At 41.8% G+C, this 22,500-nt stretch overlaps 1 protein-coding gene across 1 annotated transcript in view; it reads right to left on the bottom strand.

Annotated features, from left to right (window-relative positions):
* Nucleotides 1-22,500, bottom strand: part of LOC138029858 (sortilin-related receptor-like) — a 139,973-nt gene that overhangs the window by 43,073 nt on the left and 74,400 nt on the right. The window contains exons 32-39 of the mRNA XM_068877675.1: nucleotides 21,480-21,609; nucleotides 17,948-18,135; nucleotides 15,776-15,882; nucleotides 14,162-14,269; nucleotides 13,026-13,104; nucleotides 8,189-8,289; nucleotides 4,450-4,612; nucleotides 236-333 (exon numbers count right to left, since the gene is read on the bottom strand). Of these exons, the coding sequence (XP_068733776.1) occupies nucleotides 236-333; nucleotides 4,450-4,612; nucleotides 8,189-8,289; nucleotides 13,026-13,104; nucleotides 14,162-14,269; nucleotides 15,776-15,882; nucleotides 17,948-18,135; nucleotides 21,480-21,609 (974 nt within the window). The remainder of the gene's footprint in view (nucleotides 1-235; nucleotides 334-4,449; nucleotides 4,613-8,188; nucleotides 8,290-13,025; nucleotides 13,105-14,161; nucleotides 14,270-15,775; nucleotides 15,883-17,947; nucleotides 18,136-21,479; nucleotides 21,610-22,500) is intronic.

Raw genomic sequence — 22,500 nt, forward strand, 5'->3', positions numbered from 1 at the left:
CAGTGATTTCGCAGGTCCAACTACCTTAATTCTCGTACCTTAATTGACGTACTTCGCACATGCTCGATGGAAAATCAAACGGTTGCTCGCAGTGGTTTCTCTCTCGGAAAGCGTAGGAGAAACCAACTGCTCGCAAGGTAATATCTTATATATGCTACTACATAAACTACTCAAGTTTCCTGCAACCATTCGCTGCATAAATAAGTCGGGATTTCCCAAAAAGAAGGAGACGTACAACATGTGAAGTTGCCCCAAATTGAGGTGGTTTCCAGGACAGACGCACGGCTGTAGGGTTGAGCGGTTCTGCAAGCACGTTTCTTGGAGCACTAGTACCTAAAAAAAACAAACTATGTTGGTTTGTTGGTTACTTCGCAAAGGCTACCATACTGCAGATAAGACTGAAATTCTGTGGGCACTGCTGGCATAGTAATGAACTAGTAAGCCAAATGCTGTTGTGGGATCCACCACATGGACGGACTGCAATCTTGGACAAAACGCGTTGGGAAAATGTGACGCTCTCATTTGTCTGTGTGATAAAGAATCAATTCTTCCTACTTTCCCCCCTCCCCCCATTCCAATGGTGTTTCAAAAAGCGACCAAAGGCTTGCACAGTATTTTGCATCACATTATCAACATTGGTATGGGGGGGAGTGGGGAGGGACAAATATATTTTGTGAGTGCGTGCCAAATGATGCGTAAGCTAGAAGTTTTCCCAAGAGTTTTGTCCAAGATTGTGGGTGGGGACTTCAAACCGTTGCAGGATGACCTGGCTGGGAGAAGGAATTCTGGAGCCACTTGGTTAACGATGTTCGGCTGAGGACGCCTGATGGCGATGGCGATGGCGATGGCGATGCATGGGTCACTGGCTTGGGGGTGATTACCAAACTATTAGGACTAATCAAATCGGTTCAGCGTTGGCATATTTTTTTAAGGTTTGAGGTTTCAACTTCATGCATCAAATGTGGAGCATAATTATCTTTGAGAACCTGCTTTCATGACAAGACACTGAGTGAACCTTCAAGGATGCGTAGAGTTGTTTTTGTAAATACAAATTGTACATAAGATGTTTTAGATGTTTGGGTAGCAATGACATCAGACATACAAAACACTTTAACTTAAAAACAACCTCCCTTTATTGCTTTGTGTTGGCAGAATGAAACTTTAAGAGAGAGACCTTACTGTGACCCGTGACCCGTTGAAACGTGCGTTTCCAACATTGTGCAAGTTGTTTCCGCCGCATATCTTTTAATTCCTGATAGTCTCCAAAAATTGTTTACACCTTCACGTAAGAAATGTTGAGTTCCACGTGGCCCGACAAGTGGTTTCTAATAGACCATATCAGTATTGGACTGGAACTAGCTTCCAATGGAGGCTAATGTGGGGAAATCTTTTCAAATGCAAATACTTTTTAATATATTCCCCCGCATTAGCTTCCATTGCAAGCTAGTTCCAGTCCAATACTGAGAATACGAACACAGTCTATTGTTTTTTCGATTAAAATTGTGTGAAAATCAAACTTAAGGCCGGCATACATGAAGGCGCTAGTTACAGAGACGTGTCCCACAGAGATTTTACAAAGTGGGACAAACTGTTGGAAAAATTCCAATGAAACTGCAACGTTTAAGGCAGCTTGATTCATCTTCAATCAATGAACAGCAATTGCAATTTGAGTGAATTGCATGAACTGCAAAATGAATTACACTGCAATTTGTTGGCTTCAAATGTTTCTTTTAGTTTTATCCGTGTCTGGCATTTCTGATGTTCCTGATTAAGACGCACCAATAGACCATATTCGTATTCTCGGTATTGGACTGGAACTAGCTTGCGATGGAGGCTAATGCGGGGGAATCTTTTCAAATGCAAATACTTTCTAATATATTCCCCCGCATTAGCCTCCATTGCAAGCTAGTTCCAGTCCAATACCGAGAATACGAATATTGTCTATTGCCGATCTAAGAATTCAATTACAGTTAAAAACAAGATTTATTATCCAACTGTATTAGTTATTGTACAGAAAACGCAAAAAAAACAATTCCAAATATTCCACGATATTTTAAAGTTAGTCACTGTATATTTGGTTATTGTACAGAAGAGAACCGGCTTGACTACTTTGCCCCACGCTTGTCACACACAATCTGTCACACGTTTTCGGTTGTTTACAATTCACTTGCTAGAAATTTAGAGCGGAAAAGTTGGATAACAAATAGCTTATTGGATGTTTTGGTGTGGAGCATCGCTGAGCATTTCTAATCCTTCTTTGTATTTTGACTCTACCTAGCAGGCTCGTCCAAATACAGCACAACTCGTAAAAATAATCAGCGTTACTACACACCAAAACATCTAACAAGATACATTTATTCTCGTGACCAATGATTTGCTATGTCTGGCCAATAGGCCAGTTTCGTATTCTAACGGTTGGACTGGACCTAGCATGAAATGGAGGCTAATGCGTGCAAATTAATTTGCATTTGAAAAGATTTGCCCGCATTAGCCTCCATTCCATGCTAGAGCCAGTCCAGCCGTGAAAATTCGAAAACGGTCTATTAAAGCACTCAGCATTTAAACAAAATGGCGGAGGCCGAGGTTGACTTTGATGCATGCGTCGACGTTAATTTTCACTCAGCATAAGCGACTTATGTTTGCGCTAGTGAAAACCAGCCTTAAGAAAATTTAGATCCTTGATAGAAAACAGAGAATTGTTTGATGTTAGTTTGACAGAAAGGCAAACAAAATGCACGAGAGTTTCTGGTATAATAAGTGATTAGAGTGCATTTGCTAGCTAACTTGGGAGGAAGAATTCGATTTTGATAAGAGAACATAAATTGACCAAGCTGTAACAAGTGCAGATCATGGAATTTTAAGATTCCAAGGTTCTTAAAATGAGCATTGAAATGACATTTGTATAATTCTTACCCCTCCTTTCAAACATTACAAGACGAACAAGGTTAGTTCCATTGGTGTAGGCCCAAACTATGTTGCTTACACGTAAGGAGTTTGACGATAGAAACTCGATGTATAAATCATCCAAATATAATATTGATTAATATTTTGAGACTTTATTTGCCACATGAGAGATTTCAGTCTTCCGTTTTTAGCTTTCATCTTTGACTATACCCAAGAAAACCGTTTCTTTTAAACTACCGGGTAATGTGTATGAGCTTTAAAAACCGATAAAACACCCCTCATTAGAATAGATCGTTTTCACTGTCACGCAACAAAAAAAAAATCGAAACCGTTCAATGAAAAAGGCCAAGAGCTTGGAATGTCGTAGGAAACAATTTTTTAACCACCTCTCCAATTCTAAGGTCTGTGAGGCACATCGTTTCTGGAGTTTCGTATGGAGACGCTATGTTGGTGGATCAAAGTGGTCCACCAATATGGCGGCTGGTGTTCAACGAAAACACCCGGAGTCGACACTTGGCGACGAAAGAGCTCACTGTTTGCCCATGACATAAAATCCACGTGTATGAACACATCTCCTAATGTACTTGAAAGAATCAAACTGCTGAGATTCATAGTGACAGCCACTTTCTTCCAACCAAATAGCTTTGGATCATGGTGTCACGCAAGGTGACAGCCACTTTCTTCCAACCAAATAGCTTTGGATCATGGTGTCACGCAAGGTGACGATTCGGAAATTCAAAAAGCTGTATTTTTTAAATGAAAGGGGTCACGGAACTGGAAACTTGCAAAAGTATTTATTTCTAGGTCATCTTCAACCTTCTGTAGATAAAAATTCAGAAGACTTAGCAATTTTGATTTTAGAATCTGATGACGTAACTGTGAAAAACATCTTTTCTTTATATAAAGCATACTAATTACACAATAGGGGACTTTTTCCCGTGTTTACATAGCCTCATCTATTCTAAACAAAGAAGGGGGAGTTGGGAGAATTCGAGACAGTTATGCAAACTCGAGACGCAGTCGAGGGTTTGCATAACTGTTGCGAATTCTGTGTTAGATGAGTGTTAGATGAGTGTTAGATGAGGCTATGTAAACAAAGGAAAAAGTCCTCTACTGCCTTTATAAGATATTTCTCAAAAATAATTCGACAAATAAAGGAAAATGATGTTCTTTTAACTTCTTGATTGAAATAGATTTTCTTGATACACGCATATATTTCCTACCAGCCAATCAAAACGCGCGTCTGACAACACATAACCAATCAAAATTCGTGTGATGTCACAGCCGTGTTTGCATACTCTCACCTAAACACAGCGCGAGTGGCGCGCGAGGGGAGGAGCGCTCCTCCCCTCGCGCGCTACTCGCGCTTCGCGCTTCGCCCTTCGCTTCGCGCTCGCCTCGCGTTCGCCTCGCTTTCGCCTCTGTTTACGCAAAAAATCACGCCTGTTCTGCAGGCTAGTTTTATCGGGTCTACAACCTCTCAGCTTCGCCTCATGGTTTAAAACCGGATAAAACACTCCTGTTCGTTTATTAATCAGCTCCTACCTTTTGTGATGGCTTCAACGTTGATGGGTGGTCCCACGCCATCGTTATTGTACGGTCTCACTGTAAAAGTGTACTTTGTCATGGACTTCAGCGACGTAACAGTGTATTTGTGTTTGTCAGTACTGTTGATGTACCCCAAAGTGTCTTCGTAAATCTTATAGCCCTGCAAGGGAAATACAAAGCTGTGAGCCAAGGGGCATCAACATAACTAAAAGAAAAGTTTGTGTACAGGAAGTTGGATAGTACGATTTTCGCTAAAAACCATCACTTGTCAAAATCTGATTTTATGGTGTGCATACAAGAAAATTTGAATGAAATAAGACTCCCACTTTACACACAGTAGGACTTTATTTTATTTTCTCATTACAAAAATAAAGAATAAGTTGACCCGCAGGTAGCAGATTTGCTATTCGAGTGGGGTCAATCATCAACGTACTTTAGTTACATCATCATCCTTTTATGTAAACAGTTTCACAATGGTGATAGGGACAATCTGACTGTGCAGGTCAAACATTAATTTGCTTACGGCTTCATCATATTGGCACGTAAAAAGCAAAATTTTTCATTTGACAAATAAAGGGATGGCAAGTTCTCTTTCGGATCGGTAAAATAAATTAAGCGCAACACTCGCTTTTGAAGAACCAAGATTTTGTTAAATAAGTACTGGACGCATTTGCCCAGGCAATGAGTCCATAAGTTATATCAGGTAAAATTAAAGAATTGTAAATATTGAAAATGGGACAGTAGAGGAAACGAAGTACCTCAGTTTGCATTCATCCCTGTTGTTTTACTTATTTTTTTGATTACACAATCAACATGGTTCTTCCATGACAAATTTTGATTAAAACGCCTACATATTTGATGTAACTTTTTTGCCCTAAACTGACTCTTGTTTGTCTCACAATCTAACATACTTATTCGAGTAGAAAAATTCACTTTTTTCTGACGAGGACGAAAAATTACAAATCATGTACGTTATATAAAATCTGTATTAACCGTTTGTTTCGATCGCTTTGAAATTCTTGTCAGCAATAAAGTATACAAGAGGCTACGGGTAGCCTACACTTTGTTCGAAGATTTTTAGCCGACTCCCTTTAAGTTCACAGTATTTCAGTGGATGTCTTTAATGTTACAATAGGGAGTTTAAGCACACGACGTTTTTGAGCCACGGACGGCAACCGGAAGTGAGCTGTTTTCCCTTTTATCCGGTCTTGTCACTATCACCTTTATGTTTTAGAGATGATTAGGTTAAAAATGTGAGAGACACTACTGTCCTGGCATGCGAAATGTTTATTTCCGGTTGCCGTCCGAGGCGCAAAAACGTCGCGTGCTTAAACTCCCTAATATCTTGGTAAATCCCCAGTTTCAATTCCGTAGTCCGAAGTCCACATTCCGTGACCCAATGATAGGGTTAAGTGCTATTATGGATATTTGTTTACATTTAAAACTGTTGTTAGCGGCATTTATTCCAATCAAAACCAGAAAACAGATGCTTTCCAAGCTCTACGATGGTATTTATAAATATTTAATACTTTTTTCTTAAACAATACTGCGAGAATTATAAAATTACAATATCTGTTACAGAGTAAAACGAAAACCGGATATTGCATTGCGTGCAACAAAAACACAAAACTCGTTTCCGGTCACGCACACAATTCTTTAATTCATATTTCCCCATTATCTGTCATGTAGTCTACCGTGGTGTAGTGGTCATCGTGATTGCCTCTGAACGAAGAGATACCGAGTTCAAATCCCACTTGAACTGCCTCCTACGAGACAGAGAAATTTTCAACCCGAAAAAAAATTACTAATAAAACTAGTAGTAATCAAAGATTAGGAGTGCGTTCTCCACCTGTGGTAATAGTTGTCTGATGCTGAAATCATTACTGTAAACGGCGGAAGTTTTACAGACATATAACATACTGACAAAGTCCACTATTGTTCTGTGGATTTTGATTTCCTTGCTTTATTTAATGCGATTCGATATGACCTTTGATGACACGTTGCGTGACGGCTCCAGTTTCGGTAAACTAGTAAATTCATGTTATTAAACGTCACATTTTCACTTTTACTGGTAATGTTTCAGCATGAAGGCTGATTTTTAAAAAGAATACTTGTGTTACATCTAGTACTCCGGGTATTCTGAGCTGGAAGCACAAATATCAGCTAACATCTGTAACCTTTGCTCTCGCGTTTCCGGCCCGTTTATCCGTGGTTTATTTTTAACAAACTCCTGGAAAAACTCCGTGCGACTGGCAATAATTATTATTTCCGCTGATGAATAAAAATAAGTCAGCATTTACATTGCTCTTCCTTAGTTCTGGCTTACTCTTATAGGTCTTGGCTTCAGAGTATTCTTCCATCGATTCAATTTCGACCTTCGCTGAGTACAGACTGAACAATTTGTGGCCACTGGAACTATATATTAAAGTCAACAAATGTAATCAAAATCTAGCCAATGAAATATGGCTGTTCCCACGCGTACGGTTAACATACCATATATCATATATCTTTATTTACCCTCGGATTTTTAGAGTAGCTTGGTGTAGCTAATTTCTCCGAGCATTTACCCTCCCACTGCAACCATGATACATCACAGAAGACAGACCACAACACCGGGAACTACATGCCCTACTCTTTGCGACAAGTGTGTGGGTTCTTTTACGTCCCACAGGATTATGAACATTGAAGGGATTGTGAGACAGGACCTCCGGCTTATCGTCCTTATCTGAGAAGACTAGAGAGTCTAACCATTTGCAGATGTAATTACAAAGGCAGCACTTTCTCCTCAGTTATTTAAAGACCCTGAGTGTTGGTCCGGCCGGAATTAAACTCACGACCTCCCGCGTGACAGCCCGGTGCTCAACCAACTGAGCCACCGGTGCGCGGTAAAAAAGCCAAGGCGATTCGTTGTAGCTGGAGCGTCTCGCAAAAACCGACTCGAAATCCTAACTCGAAAATCCAACTCGAAATCCCAACTCGGGAGTTTGTCTCATAATAAAGCTGAACTACTGTAATAAGACGCACGTGTTTAATTTCGTAAACAATTTGCGTGACGCTACGGACACAGACTCGCCGGCGCGTGCTTCATAAAAATAAAAACTATTCCTTCCAGAAAAATCAAATAAATATTATCGGCGCATCTTACAAACTTTGAATGAAGATTTTGTTTTTTTAACGGAGAGCACTTTACCGTTTGAATCAGCGAATTAAGCACGGTAGAAACGAAGATGTGTTTTTTTTTTCCGTGTATGCTGTGACATTGCACAATGCCCTCTCGCCGGCGCGTGCCTTAGAAAAGCAAACTTTTCCCTCGCCATTTCACATCGCTGTAATCAAAATTCAAGGTGTAAAAATAAGCTTTTAGCTTTTAGCTTTCCAATTTCAAACTTTTTGCTTTCGATGATCAGCGCAGTAATTAGCCAATGAAAACCCATAGACTATTACACGAAAATAACACTAAAGGGCTCCTTGCTTTTTTTATTTAAGAAATTTAAAAGTAACCATTATTTGTTATAACCAGCTCAAATTTTCAGAGATACCTAATTATAAAATTCACTTTCCATGTTTAGAGCTGGTTTCCTGGCTTATTGATGCGAAAATGATAGCCCTTGGCTCATGAGGCACACATCGTTAAGAAAAATATTTCCATTTTCATTCGGTTATGATTAAGACCTAATGAGCGCTAGGCTATCTGAGTATGAACCCCGTGCAGCTGGAAAATATGTAGCAAATTTACCTCGACAGCAATGGCATGCCCGCTGCTGGGTTGTGGAGTTTCCCAAGCCAGTGTTACTGTTGTGTTGGTGATATTCTTTGTATGCAGGTTTGAAACGGGCACTAAAAAAACAAAGTTACAGGTTAGAGTACGAGAACACTTGCATGGCATGATGCAAAAACCACTTCATGTAAGAGTCACATGGCATGCATTAGTGGGGGACCAATGCTAAATTGTCTAACTTGGGAGTAGTGGCAGTGATGACAATACATACATACTTTATTGTGGCCTCCACAATGGGGATTTTTTTAGGAACAAATAAACATTAAAAAGTACAACTAGTTAAAATATAGAGAAATAGAACATTACGAAGCATCACTGAACAAAATTTCCTAAAAGCTTAATTCTTTAAAGGACGTTTAAAAACTTGAACTGAACTGTTTGGCTTTAGGAACGATTCCAAACTGTTCCATGGTCTTAACACTTCTAAAATAAAAAGTTCGCTGTCCAGAAACTGTCCTGAAAAGACGAATATTAAGCATTTGACAGTTCCTAGGCGTACGTTCGCTTACATGTTCGCGGCTAACGAATTTCGAAGTTAGATGTTTAGGTTCTTGTCCGTACATGCACTTACAGTCAAGCTACGCCACACCTGACCAGTCGTTTTGAAACTTGAACCGAGATTTCAGATCTGCGCGCCAGTCTTGAACTTTGCTCTCGAGATTCTGAATTCCCATTGGAATATTTCCTTGATATATCAAAAATAGTTCGCTATGAACGTTCGTTCTATTATAAAATAAGCGGTGTTTGAAAAGTGAAAGCTCTTTCAAGCGTTTGATTAATTATTGTTCAGTTATAATGATTGCGCATTTTTCGTAGCAACTTTAAAAAATCTTTAAGATTCCATTCAAATCTCGGAAGCTCGAAAGAGGAATTCGGATGTTAATTTCAGGTTTTGTGGATACTGGTCACGCGTGAAATGGCTTGACTGTAAAGGCTATAATAGCTTGACGATAAAAAAGATGGTCTTTGACGGGGGCAGCCAGGATAAACGTTTTAGGTAGGGTGTTACACCATCGTATTTCCTCGTGCCGCTGACAATTCAGCAAGCAAAGACTGTTTACACAGTGATGCATAGTGGTCAAATTATGCTTACAGTGATTCACAGTGGCCAATCAAAATACCCTTTGTAATGTACACTTCTAAGCCCTTCCGCAATGAAAAAAACTTGTAAACAAATGATCCACATGTTAATTAGTAAGAGAAATGTGACGAACGCAAAAGTGTAAGAAAAGGATTTTGATAACGAGTATCAGAGAGATTTTGGCGTTAATCGGTAGTGATATATTTGTTATGCATAAGGCTGTTATGGCCGTTATAGTCATCAAGAATTCTAGCCCTTCGCATGAAAACGTTGGCGGGCTTTGTGAACATCACATCTGCCCACGCTTCGACTCTGACCTCCACCCCAGAAGCCAAGGATCAATTATACGAGGCTCTGCACGAAACATAATCCGGCATCCCAAGTTCCAAGGGCATACATTTGCTAGGCGATTTCAACGCCCGCATTGGGACCGACTGGCAAGCATGGGCCTACCTGCCTTGGCCACTTCGGCGTCGGCAGGATTAATGAGAACAGGCAGAGGTTGCTCGAACTCTGTTGTCACCACGGCCTCTGCATCACCAACAGCTACTTTAAGTGTAAGGAGCTGCACAAATTGTCTTGGAGACCCGCTTGGTCCTAGACCTCGTCATCACTAGAAGAGTGGACTTCAGCAGTGTCCTCCACAAAAGAAGCTATCACAGCGCTGACTGTGACACGGAACACTCGCTCATTCCAAGCAAGGTCAAGATGAAGCTCAGAAAGATCCACCACGCCAAGACCAAGGGTCGCCCCCGGATCAACACCTGTGGGACGTCCGACCCTGTTAAGACTCAGAGCTTCGCTGACAGCCTCCAGGAGAAACTTGCTATGCAACCAACGACCAGCAACCCCGATGCCAAATGGTCTCACCTCCGTGGCTGCATTCGGAAAGACAGAACGCAAAAGTGTTGACTGGTTCAAGACCGGCTGGGAAGAAATGCAACCAGTCACGGAGGCCAAAAGGAAAGCGATGCTGGCTCACGAGCAGAACCTTTCCCCAAGCACATGCGACGCCCTTCGAGCAGCTAGGCCCAACAGACCGCCCGCCACTGTGCCAACAAGTACTGGAAAACCAATGCGCCAAAATCCAGCTAGCAGCGGACTGTGGCCACGCAAAGTGGATGTATGAGGGCATCAAAACTGCCACCGGCCCCACGAGCGTCAAAACAGCCCCGCTCAAATCAAAGACTGGTGAGGTCACCACTGATCAGAGCATGCAGCTGCAGCACTGGGTGGAGCATTATTTCGAGCTCTACTGAACACAGAACATTGTCACAGACACTGCCCTCAATGCCCTGCCTGGGTTGCTAGTCGTAGAGGAGCTTGACAACATGCCAACACTGGAAGAGCTCAGCATAGCCAACGGCGGTCTCGCCTGTGGCAAGGCACCAGGGAACCCGCCGGATGTTTTGAAGCATGGGAAGCAAACCATCCTGCTCCTCTGTCCGTGCTGGGAGCAAGGTCACATCCCCCAAGACATGAAAGATACCAACATAGTCACCCTGTACAAGAACAAGGGTGACCGTAGTGATTGCAACAACTATCGCAGCATATCTCTTCTGAGCATCGTTGGCTCAGGTTACCTTGACCCGCCTGCAGAGCCTCGCTTCGCAAGACTACCCTTGTGCCCTTGCGCCAACTCTCTTCAAGATTTACTTGGCAGTCCTCCTTCACACTGCCCTTGAAAACTCACCAGGCGACATTCTCTTCCACTGGAGATGTGACAGAACTCTCTAAAACCTATCTAGACTAAAAGCCAACAGGAGAATGCAATCCGGTATTGCAAGGGATTTTCTGTTTGCGGATGATGCCGCACTAGTTGCCTATAGTAAGTCGACTCTTCAGAACATGATCGACAGACTCAACAGCTCCTGCAAGGGTTTTTCACTCACGATCGGCGTTAAGAAAACGGTCATACTTGCGCAGTGCACGGCAACCCCTTATGAGCATCTTAAGCTTGATAGTAAGCCTCTGGAGTTGGGCTTCACCGTTACCATCAACCCTGAGTCTTGATGAGGACATTTATTGCTGGATAGGCAAGGCAGCCTCCACCTTTGGAAATCTGCCACAAAGGGCCTGGAACAACACGTACCTTAGAACAGACATCAAAATAAGAAGATATGCAGCTTATGTACTGAGCACGCTGCCCTACGGCTCCGAAAGCTGTCCATCTAACAAGGCCAAGAAAGGAAACTTAATTCCTTCTATCTCTGATGCCTCCGAAAAATCCTGGAAATTAAATGGCAAGACAAGATACCCAATCCTCAAAAGAGCAGACACAGCCACTCTCATGAGCATCCTGCTAAAGAGACGCCTGAGGTGGTAAAAGCATGTCTACCATATGGATTCTACCCGTGTTCCAAAGTGCCTTCTCTACGGAGAACTAGCCCATGCCTGTCGCCCTCAAGGTCGTCCTCACTTGCGATACAAGGGTGTCTGTAAGGACAGCATCAGTTGTGCAGGGATAAACCCCACCTTATGGGAGTCACTTGCCGCGGACCGCTCCAAATGGAGCGGAGTATCCTCATGGCAACTTGGGATGAAAAGCGACGCCATCGCAAACAAGCTCAAACCGCCCCAACTGACAGCAACTCTATTCCCTGCAGCTTCTGTGGTCACCCCTGTCGTTCTAGGATTGGGCGATACAGCCATGACAATCGTTGTAGGAGCAGACTTTCACTTTCATCATAAACATCAGTGTGCGAGACCCGCGTCATTTTTGACGCAAAAGGACATTCATTCATTCATTCATTCAATATACTTGAAACGTTAAACACGAGAGACATTTTTTCAATCAAAACAGATTTCAGTATCTGGTGTCACGCAAGTGACAATTGGGGAAATTTATAATTCTGTATTTTCAAAACCAAAACCTTTACGGAACTGGTAATTTCTAAAAAGATTTATTCCTAGGTCATGTTCAACCTCGTATTGAGGCACACAAGGCGATAGGCGAGTGTGTCACTAATATTCTTACTACATTTTGACGTCTTCTGTGATCTATTCCTGAACAAACGCACGGCAACATGGAATCTAATTGTTTCATTTAGTGCGAGTTTCAATCAAGTGTCGTAAAATCAAAACCAAAGTTATTACTTTAGCCAATCAAAAAGGACGGAGACAATCCGGTAAACGAATCAAATCTCGGGGTGGGTAATTACAAGTAGCCAAAACAAAGCGAGGGAAAATGTGCCAGTCACGATTGGTTTTGGTTTAACTTCTGATTGGTTGAAAAGTGGCGAGAGAACTTTGAACCAATCACTGAGTGAAGTAATCATAAACCAAAACAATTCGCTAATTACTTTCAAAACTCAATTGAAAACCGCTCTAACGATGATGAAGTCCACTCTGCATCTGTTCCCTCTGATACATCATAGGCGAGAACCAATCAAAATGCGTGCATTGAAATTGAACTTATTATATAAACTGTAATTAATCTAGAGAATGGTTAAGAAAACCCTGGGGATTTCAAAAGCAGGAACAATACAGTCACAATTAGATGTTGAACCGACCGTGACCCTGCACAATCTTTTGTTTTTGGTTCGCAAGTTAATTTCGAATAAATTAGTCGAAGCTTTTGATTAGTTATCCTGCCGAAAAAAGCGTGTTTTTGTTGGGTTTTGTGCAGGGTCAAGGCCAAAAGAGCGAACAAAAACATGAAACAAAGAAACCATAACCAGCCTACATCTATAACTATGATGAGGGCGAGCATACCTGTCGGAGGGTCACTCAAGATTCTAACACTTTTAACCGGTGAAGGGGCACTATCCCCATCTGAACTGTGAGCTTCAATCTACAGAAAAAATAACAAAGGCTGAGAAAATGAAGGCATAACAAAGGGACCGCTGATACCAAGGCACTTATGTACAGAAATACGCCTCATTAGACGCACGTCCAATTTTGACATCCAATACGAAGTGTGCCTTTGCCACCTATTTCCAACAATAAGGTAAGAGGAAAGGTTAGCATTAGTGTTGCACTTGCTAAGTGTTGAACAGATCGATTAAAAGGCTTCAATAAAACTTAACACTTTCCATAACAAAGAAAACGTTAACGAATGCCACGTCCAAGAATCAAATCCAGGACACATTTTTTTTCATTCTCTAAAAAGATTTCAGTATTTGCCCTCGTAACTGTAAATTTGTTAAAATACGAAAAGATAACGGTGATAACATTTGTATAGCCTAATCTGCTTAACTTTAACTTTTCTTTTCTTCAATCGCTCTGGAAAAAGATAAATGAATCACAATACAACTAACGCACGCTTGATGATGCATACAACTGTCTAATTACAAGGTATCCAATTACAAACTGCCGTACTAATGCTGAAATCAGGGCTGTCGGTAACCAATCAGATTCGCGAATTTGGTGATAGTTACCATTAACCCCCTCCCCCTCCCCCCCTTCCCCATTTTTTTTTTAATTTGGGCCTATGGTGGTTGGATCTCTGCAAGTTGTAATACACTTGCAGCCAATTAACAAAATGAACGTTTTTCAGCAGTCTGTACTCTTCTCGACAACGATATTCGTCATCACAGTTGTCAAAATGTTGTGGATTCACGACCTGCAGCCACAATATTCAACGTCAAGAAAGTGTTTATTTCAGAGCGTGACCAAAATCATGACACAAACAAAGTGCAACGCAGTACTTTTTCACAATCTGATTGGTTTATTTCCCAAAAAGAGCGTTCCTGATTGGCTATCACAATTGCGTGACACGTTGACGGGAGCAGGATGCGAGCAAGCGTTGTCTAGTCTCTCATCGACAACGGCAAATGAGCCGATTAGATTGCGAGATTACAAGCAATTGTGGTAACAAAGGAAAATACATTTAGAAGATTTTACTTTACCTTGATATCGTAAGAATGACCCCCTGTGAGTCCTGTTAGGAGATACGACAGCTGGGTTCCAGTCTCCACGGAGAGAAAAGAGATCGAAGTGACCTCTTTGTACATCACCTGTTCAGAAGAGAGAGAAACAAGCCAAATAAATCCTCCTTTAAATGAACAATCCTTTTCACTCTCTTCCAAGATTCAGGATAAATCAACAAACACTTTTTTACAAATTTGCAACAATTGTTAATTATTCATGTCAAATGCATTTAGTCAGATATTTAGAGCGGTTTTCAATTGAGTGTCGAAAGTAATTAGCTAATTACTTTGGTTTTGCATCTACTTCACTCAGTGATTGGTTCAAAGTTTTCGCGCCACTTTTTCAACCAATCAGAAGTGAAACCAAAACCAATTGTGGCTCGCGCGTGCATATTTTCCCGCCTTTTGTGTCGGCTACGTGTAATTACTTCTAGTTTTGATTGGCTTACTGGATTGTTTCCGTCCTTTTTGATTGGTTAAAGTAATTACTATGGTTTTGGTTTTACGACACTCATTTCAAAACCGCTCTAAAAAAACAGCTCTTAAAGCATTATGACAGTTCATGTGTGTATGAACGCAATTTGAGAGTGCTGCACTTGCTGAGCGTTGAACAGATCGATTAAAAGGCTTCAAGAAAATTTAACATTTTCCACAACAAAGAAAACGTTAACGAATGCCACGTCCAATAATCAAACCCAGGACACATTTTTTTTCATTCTCTAAAAAAATTTCAGTATTTGCCCTCGTAACTGTGAATATGCACACTCTAGGCACGCCTACAATCTCGGTCGTAAATAGTTGTAACACTTCGCTTGAACAGCAAGTGAAGCGTATCAAAGCTGTTAATAACGTACCCCTCCTTCTCCTCCACTCTCTCATCAACGTTGCATTTACCGGTTGGTTTTTGCACTCCAACCCATAAACGGGAGAGGGGGCAAATTGCGGTCTGTGTTACAACATTTGTGACCGAGACTGTAGTTAAAAGGTGTGTAAGAAAATCTTGGCCAATCTTACACTCCGGATAGTGACTTATTCACTGGAAACAGGCCTGGAAAGAGAAAAAATTTGGAGCAAAGTTTCTTGTTAGAGGACAGAACTAGGTCTCACAGTAGTGACCCTGGAGTTGGGAGTGCGGCATACTAACCATCGACATTGTAGCAAGCTTGCTCTTCCAAAACCCTTTGCTTGAAAACATATTTAATATAAGCTCTCCTTTTAAAGTGGGAGGCGCGGTGGCCTCATGGTTGGTGTGCCTGACTCCGGATCGAGCGGTCCGGGGTCGGGTTCTGGCCGGGGACATTGTGTTGTGTTCTTGGGCATGACACTTTACTCTCTCCACCCAGGTGTATAAATGAGTACCGACGAATCGAATGCCTGGGGTAACCCAGCGATGGACTGGCATCCCATCCAGGGGGAGTAGAAATACTCCTAGTCACTTCATGCTACATAAACGCCGGCCTGATGGGCCTTCTAGCCTCGTAGCAGACTTTACCTACCTACTTTTCTTTTTAAAAAGCTCACAGATTTGCAAAGGGATTCCTAGGGTTGAAGTAAATACAAGGCTGTATTCCCCTTGAGTCATTTATGTGTTACCTTGTAATTCGTTATCACATGGCAAGACGTTGCCGGTGGTTCCCAGGTGATCTGTAAGGCGTCCATACCTTTCGATACATATTGCACATTTTGAGGAGGACTGGTCTCTACAGAGGATAAAATAGGCAGTCACCAATTGTATAACACCTGAATCAATGCACCTGCTCAAGACCCACTGGAGATATTAAAGGGAAACTGTCATGCCCTCCCTTGATTGATTTCAAAAACATCTTCATCTTAAATGGAACATCACTAAAACGTTCAACATGGATATATCATTCTGCTAAAATTCCTTTAATATGATTTCCCGTAGTCGATAAGAATGTTGAGTATGTATGTAAGTGCTATGGTACGTGTTTGAACCACGTTTAACCTAAAAGAACTAAACCAACTGAGACAACGCCCTTTTAGAGCGAGTTTCAATCGAGTGTCGTAAAACCAAAACCAAAGTAATTACTTTGGCCAATCAAAAAGGACGCAGACAATCCAGTAAACCAATCAAAACTCGCAGTAATTACATGTAGCCGACACAAAGCGCGGGAAATTGTGCACGCGCGAGCGACGATTGGTTTTGGTTTCACTCCTGGTTGATTGAGAAAATGGCGCGAGAACTTTGAACCAATCACTGAGTGAAGTAATCATAAACCAAAGTAATTATCTAATTACTTTCGACACTCAATTGAAAACCGCTCTAAGTTTAGTTATCAAACAGTAACGGCACAAAACAAAAATGCCGCGGTACCGACACGGCACCTTAACCATACACTGAAAGAGGGAAGAGTACGACGGTAAGATTGTAACACAAAATAATGATACCAGCAAAATGTTAGGCTCGATTTCCACCGCTCACTCGAGTTCGGGAATTTCCCGAAACAGCGGCTGGTAATCGAGCCTAGAAATGTCAGACATTGGTAAGTTCTCTAAGTATCCCCAGAAGATCATCAAGGGGAGAATCTATCTCTTATAGAACGCCTGCCTTGGGAGATTCAGCACATCCACTTATCATAAACCTCTTCAGTCTCCCTTGGGGGATTCAGCACTCCCACTGTTGCAAATGCCAATCAAAACAAAGCTCTCTCAGTGTCAAGGGAGTTTCGTAGGAAAAACATGTTTACTCGGGAAAGGGTTTACTCGAGGAAGTTGGTGGAGATAGAGGCTCCTCGTATCCACTATTGTTGTGTAATCAGTAATGAATAGATATACTCCTGTCTTCACGTTTTTCCCTTGAATACCCCAAAAAACCCTTGCATAATCGATGGATCGGCCAGATAAAAAAGCCAGACCATCAATGAAGTTAAACAAATAGAAAACGTTGGCCACATGGAACTGCAGCTGTATGTACAGCTCTAGTGTAAGTTGTAGTGCATACACGTATTAGAGAGATTTAGTATCACGTTTACGTGAAAACGTTTCACATTTCACGTAAAACGGAGTGAAGTTTGTGACTTTAGCTTCAGGCGACCCATGGCAACTCGAGTATTTAGTTTACAAAAAACAGAAACCGACAAAAACTCGGAGTCTTTTTAAACATTGTTTGTAAAAGAAGACGCTGTATAAAATGAAGATCTTTACCTGCCAAATTTTGCGAGTTTCGATGAAGCTGTTTGGTGAGTCAACAGAGAGTCGACGTGAGTTCATAGTGAACAAAACTGAGGTAAGGTGTCAGTTAGGAACGATCAAAAACCATGAATTTTTTTCTCGTTTGACTTACCGGAAAATGCTTTTGCGGTTATGTTTTCCACAAACAACTTGTTATGTAGAAGAAAAACAAGAAGAAACTTCCACGTAGACGGCAAACGCGAAAATGCCTACTTTCACGAAGAAACAGCAAGCGACAACCGGCAAATGCGAAAAATACCTGGGTGGGAATCGAACTCAACTTCCCAATCAAATCACCGTTGCTCTACCAACTGAGCTAAAAGGTCAAACAGGAGCAAGCTGTGAGTTGTTGAGTATTTCACGGCCATTCAATATATATAAGTACAGACAAATGCACAAGCCCATTTCCATGTGTAGGGCAACCACTAAGATACCTACAACTAGATACAATGGGTTAGTAGGCCCTTCAACGTATACTTCGCGCTTGGGCCATAAATCAACGGGAAAAAAACTCGGTCCGTAACTTTCCTTACAGACCTCGATCCCGGTTAATAAGAGCTATTTACTACTCACGTGCAGTCAACGTTGTGGTTTGTGCGATATCAGACGGAGGTCCTGGTGCGGATCCCTTTACTAGCACCTGAACTTTGAACTCGTATTTTGAACAGGGCTGCAGACCAGATACAATGAAGTAGTTCATGCTTTCGGTATCCTTTGACTGCCAATCACCAATCGATGGCAAAGCGTGAAGAGAGACATACCTGCCATTTAAAAGAAGGTGTATTGTGGATAAGCACACGAATACGTCGTTGAACTCCTGCTAACAAGCCCTTGGTGTTTTGCCAAGTATTAGCAGTTACTGGCCAGATACATTTATCCGGTGGATAAGTCACTTTTTACCACAATTGCCTGTAATCTCGCAATCTGATTGGCTAATTTGCTGTTGTCGATGAGTCTAAACAACACTGCTCGCATCATGCTCATATCAATTGGTCACGCAATGTAATAGCCAATCAGCAATTACATTGCCAGAAAGGTATAGACAACGCTCTGAAATATGGTAAACATTTTCTTTGGTGTTGAATATTATGGCAAAAAACAAATCGAAATATGGTTCAGCGTTGTCTGTACTCTTATCGACAACCCGTACGGCCCCCCGCGCGCTTTTTCATTGTAAAACTATTAGGAAAATCCCTAATGAGGGCCGTATGCATTAGCGCGAGCAGGGCCGGAAAAAGCCGTACGGCCCTACTAGGAACACATATTAGACAAACTTTCTGTACAAATTTTTGTTCCTTATTTCGTCCAAACTTCATATTCTGAGTGCTCATGAATAGAATAAAGAGCCCATATGATAAAATGCTGATTGACTGAGTTTAGGTCGGGGCGGAGAGGAAAATAATTGGCCCTCGGTCATGGCGCTCGGTCCGTACGCAATGACCTCCGGGCCAAATATTTTCCCGTCTGACCCTCCCTCAGTCCAAAAGTACATAATCCAATAGTTTCAATTTGTGCAAAGATTTCACCATTTGCTCGCGTAACTGTGAATATACATAAGCACATCTAAAAAGGCTTGTTCGAAAACCTTCGTCAATGTTTGACGCAGAGTATATTTTACATTCGGGTTAGCGACTTAACCACTGGATAAAGTTATACAGCCTTTGACAATCGGGGCCTGGTGAACACTCAAATCTGACATTTAATAAGTCGTAGACGAATAGATGGTTTTCAATCACGTGATGAGACGGCCATGTTGTTCGTGTACAAAACAATAGCAAATTATGGCACATGTTTTGCATTATAATAGAGTCGAATTCCCAAAAGACTTTTTCCTCTATTGTTCTAAACACCATCATGGCCGCCGTGACGTCACGTGAAAACCCTCTATAAAAATTCAAGTGTCAGTGTTGTAATCCATTTACAACCTCTCAGCCCTATAGGATGACTCACTGACTGACTGACTGACTGGTTAGATGACTGCCTACCTGGGACGGTGCCTACTATTGTTATTGCGCATACGTTCTGCGCATCTCGAGATACTCGGGTTTCCTCATTCTCGTCCCCAGCCTCCCGCTTTTCTTTAGCACGTACTCTGGCCACAGCCATAAATGCGCGCAGTCGCAGTCATGGTATGTTAGGGACCTTTAGATCACAGGACGAGGGCAACTACGAGTACAAGTTTTCCGTACTGAGCATGCGTATAAGATTCGGAGGCCGACATTTTTCGAAGTGCGCGTGCTCAGACCGGAAAACGCGTACTCGTAGTCGTCGTCCGATCTAAAGGTCCCTAATGTTGTAATCGTTGACGACCGTTAATGTTTTAAATTTCTGAGAATGCGCAGAAGAGCTGGAAGTCCATGATTCACAGACACAAGTCCGTGTTCTTGGTGCCGACCCAAAGAAAAGCGGAGTCTGTGGAAGAGAATGGGGTTTCCTATGGGTGGTGCTTACTAATACAGGGATATTTTTGCGCGGTTTAAAACTATGCGGAGAAAGTAGAACTTAGTAAGTGCTTTTGGAGGTAACCATCAGAGATAACAAAGCTGCGATTTGGGAAAGAATGCCATACTTTTGATTATCTTTGAAAAGTGCGTGGTTACCCCCAATTTTCTTTTTGGATTTCAATAAACATATCTTATTAGATCTTTTGGTGTGTAGTATCATTAAGTATTTTCACAAGTTGTGCTGAACGAAAAATACGATTCGTGCGTGACAAGCACAGGGCAACTTCAGTATCCTTCAAAATAAATCGGTACGAGCGGTTTCAGAGTGAAAGTAGAGAATGAAAGATTCTCTGTTGCATGTTTACGTCGTCATCAAAACCAGAAATTTGGTGATGTCAAGTCGTAGTTGTGCGAAGAAAGCCTGAAACGTTTCCAATTCCATGTTGACAGAGATTCTGGCATATTTCAACGATCACATTTATAGGCTTTTTGTGTGAAATGGATGTCCAGTCGTAAGCAAAGTTATGAGTTGCGAGAATCATAGCTTCACTGAGTTAGTTATTGTACAGCAGACGCACGAAACGAGTACAAATATTCCACTCTATTGTACAGTTATTGTACACTCGGTTATTGTACAGTAGAGAACCGCTTTGACTAGTTTAGGTTCTTCGCCACATTGTAAGACGTGAACGAGATGGAATTATCGCGCAAGACCCACGATAAAGCAAAGTTATATTTAAGCTGACATCTTCGACGTCGACGTCGTAAGTCTTAAAGGTCCCTATTCTTGCTTTGTGGTGTTGTCGTTACTAAAACACCCAAAGACTAACAAGAGCACGGATTGACAGCCAGACAGACCATAACAAAAAGACAATACAATACAATCAGGGGTTTCAATAACTTCTGAAATAACCGTCCGTGATAGCCCATTGAAGGCGGCAGTTTGACAAGTTTATGATAGCATTTTTAGTGAAAATGAAGGCAAACTAGCCGGCGGTGTGAGGCAAAGCAGGCGGCGGTATACCGCCGGTAACCGGCTTCTATTGAAACCCCTGATACAATACAATGCAATACATACTTAATTGACCGCTCCCCATAGGGGCTTTTCAGGGCCAATGAATTAAACACAACGAAACGACAGAACAGAACAACAACAAACGGTTAAGAATCCAAACTTGCTGGAGGCAAACCAGTGTAGCTGGGAAGTTGAACCAAGGACTACCGGGATCAAATTCAACCAGTGGCCAGGGGCCCGTTTCTCGAAAGTCCCGAAACTTTACGGGCCATTTTCGGGTGTCTCAATTCCTTTTGTAACTCAAGAACGGAGAGCATTTAATTCGTCAAACTTTACAATTAATTTTCTTTTTGGTACCTTGAAAGCATGTTAAAAGATCGGCTTTCCAAAACACGCGGTTAGCAATTTCACAGATGGCTTTTCGGGTCCGGAAAGTTTTCGGGACTTTCGAGAAACGGGCCCCAGAGCGGGTCTTGAACCCGGGACCGCCGGATCTGAAGGCAAGCGCTCTAAACTCTGGGCCACACTGCCCCCTAAAAAAGACTGAACGACTGACTCACAAACCTACCTGGCTCGCTAAATTACAGGCTATTAATTAAATGGAGCTGGAATTTGAATGGGCACAAATGTCACTCAGTTGTCTCACCTGTAAGACACTCTGTATCCGGGGAATACAACGCCTGGTGGCTGGATGGAAATTGGACGCCAATGGACATTAACACTGGTCCCACCAGAATTGGGAGTGACATGGACACCTTTAACTTTTAAAGTGCTGGCTGGAGAAAATATGCACAAAAAAAGATTACTTCTAAATTGACAGTGGGGTGTTTCTGCCATGGGACTAAGGAATGGAAGTTTTCCAGGGAAATTTTCGAAGTTCTGAAAGACTTGTCAGTGAACGTGGTGCACTGCGACATGGGATAAATCGTTTCGTTAAGGTTTGGATGGTAGTTTGATTTGGCAAAGACCAACATAAGAGTTGATTGATTTGCATTATTTTTTTTTAATTTCAGTTTACAGTGTCCCCAGTGAGTGCTTCAGCGCTAGAAGACTTGACACTTAACTGAATAAACTTTCCTTTCATTTCCTTTTGGTACGAAATTCAAAGTGCGCCTAATCTCAAACATTTTATTCCTCAAATTTCAGCACCACAAAATTTGTAATTTATGTAAATTGTGCGCACTTTCGCTTTTAACAGGCCCCGTAAGTTGCGTAAGGTTAACAAAAAAAAAATGGTTTTGACTAGAATGGATACTCCAAAATAAGTTGAGATACTTCGTGACATATACCAAGGTAGAACATTGCGATACCTTGTTGTATCTTGCGATACCTGACAACCTCAGTGTTGAACCGCTTTGGCAGATAAACAGCACTCTGTTTCGGCAGAGAATAACTGCTGGGTTAGGCACTGATCTCAAGTCATTAGCTCTAGGAGCGGACTCGAAATGGTTAGCTTTCATAAATTGTTCTGGTGGCACCATATTTAACCTTAGTAAAACTTTGTTAAGGAAGGGTTACGTTTTTGCAAACGTTGGCCGTGTAGCACTTATATTTCAACAGACTTAACTATCAGAGGGTAACGTGAAGTGCTAGTTTTCTAGCCATATAAACCATGACCAGGATGGGAATTGAACCCACGAACTTCGGGTTAGATCACCGCTGCTCTA

The sequence above is a fragment of the Montipora capricornis genome, chromosome 13, assembly GCF_036669925.1.
Source record: "Montipora capricornis isolate CH-2021 chromosome 13, ASM3666992v2, whole genome shotgun sequence".
Lineage (NCBI taxonomy): Eukaryota > Metazoa > Cnidaria > Anthozoa > Scleractinia > Acroporidae > Montipora > Montipora capricornis.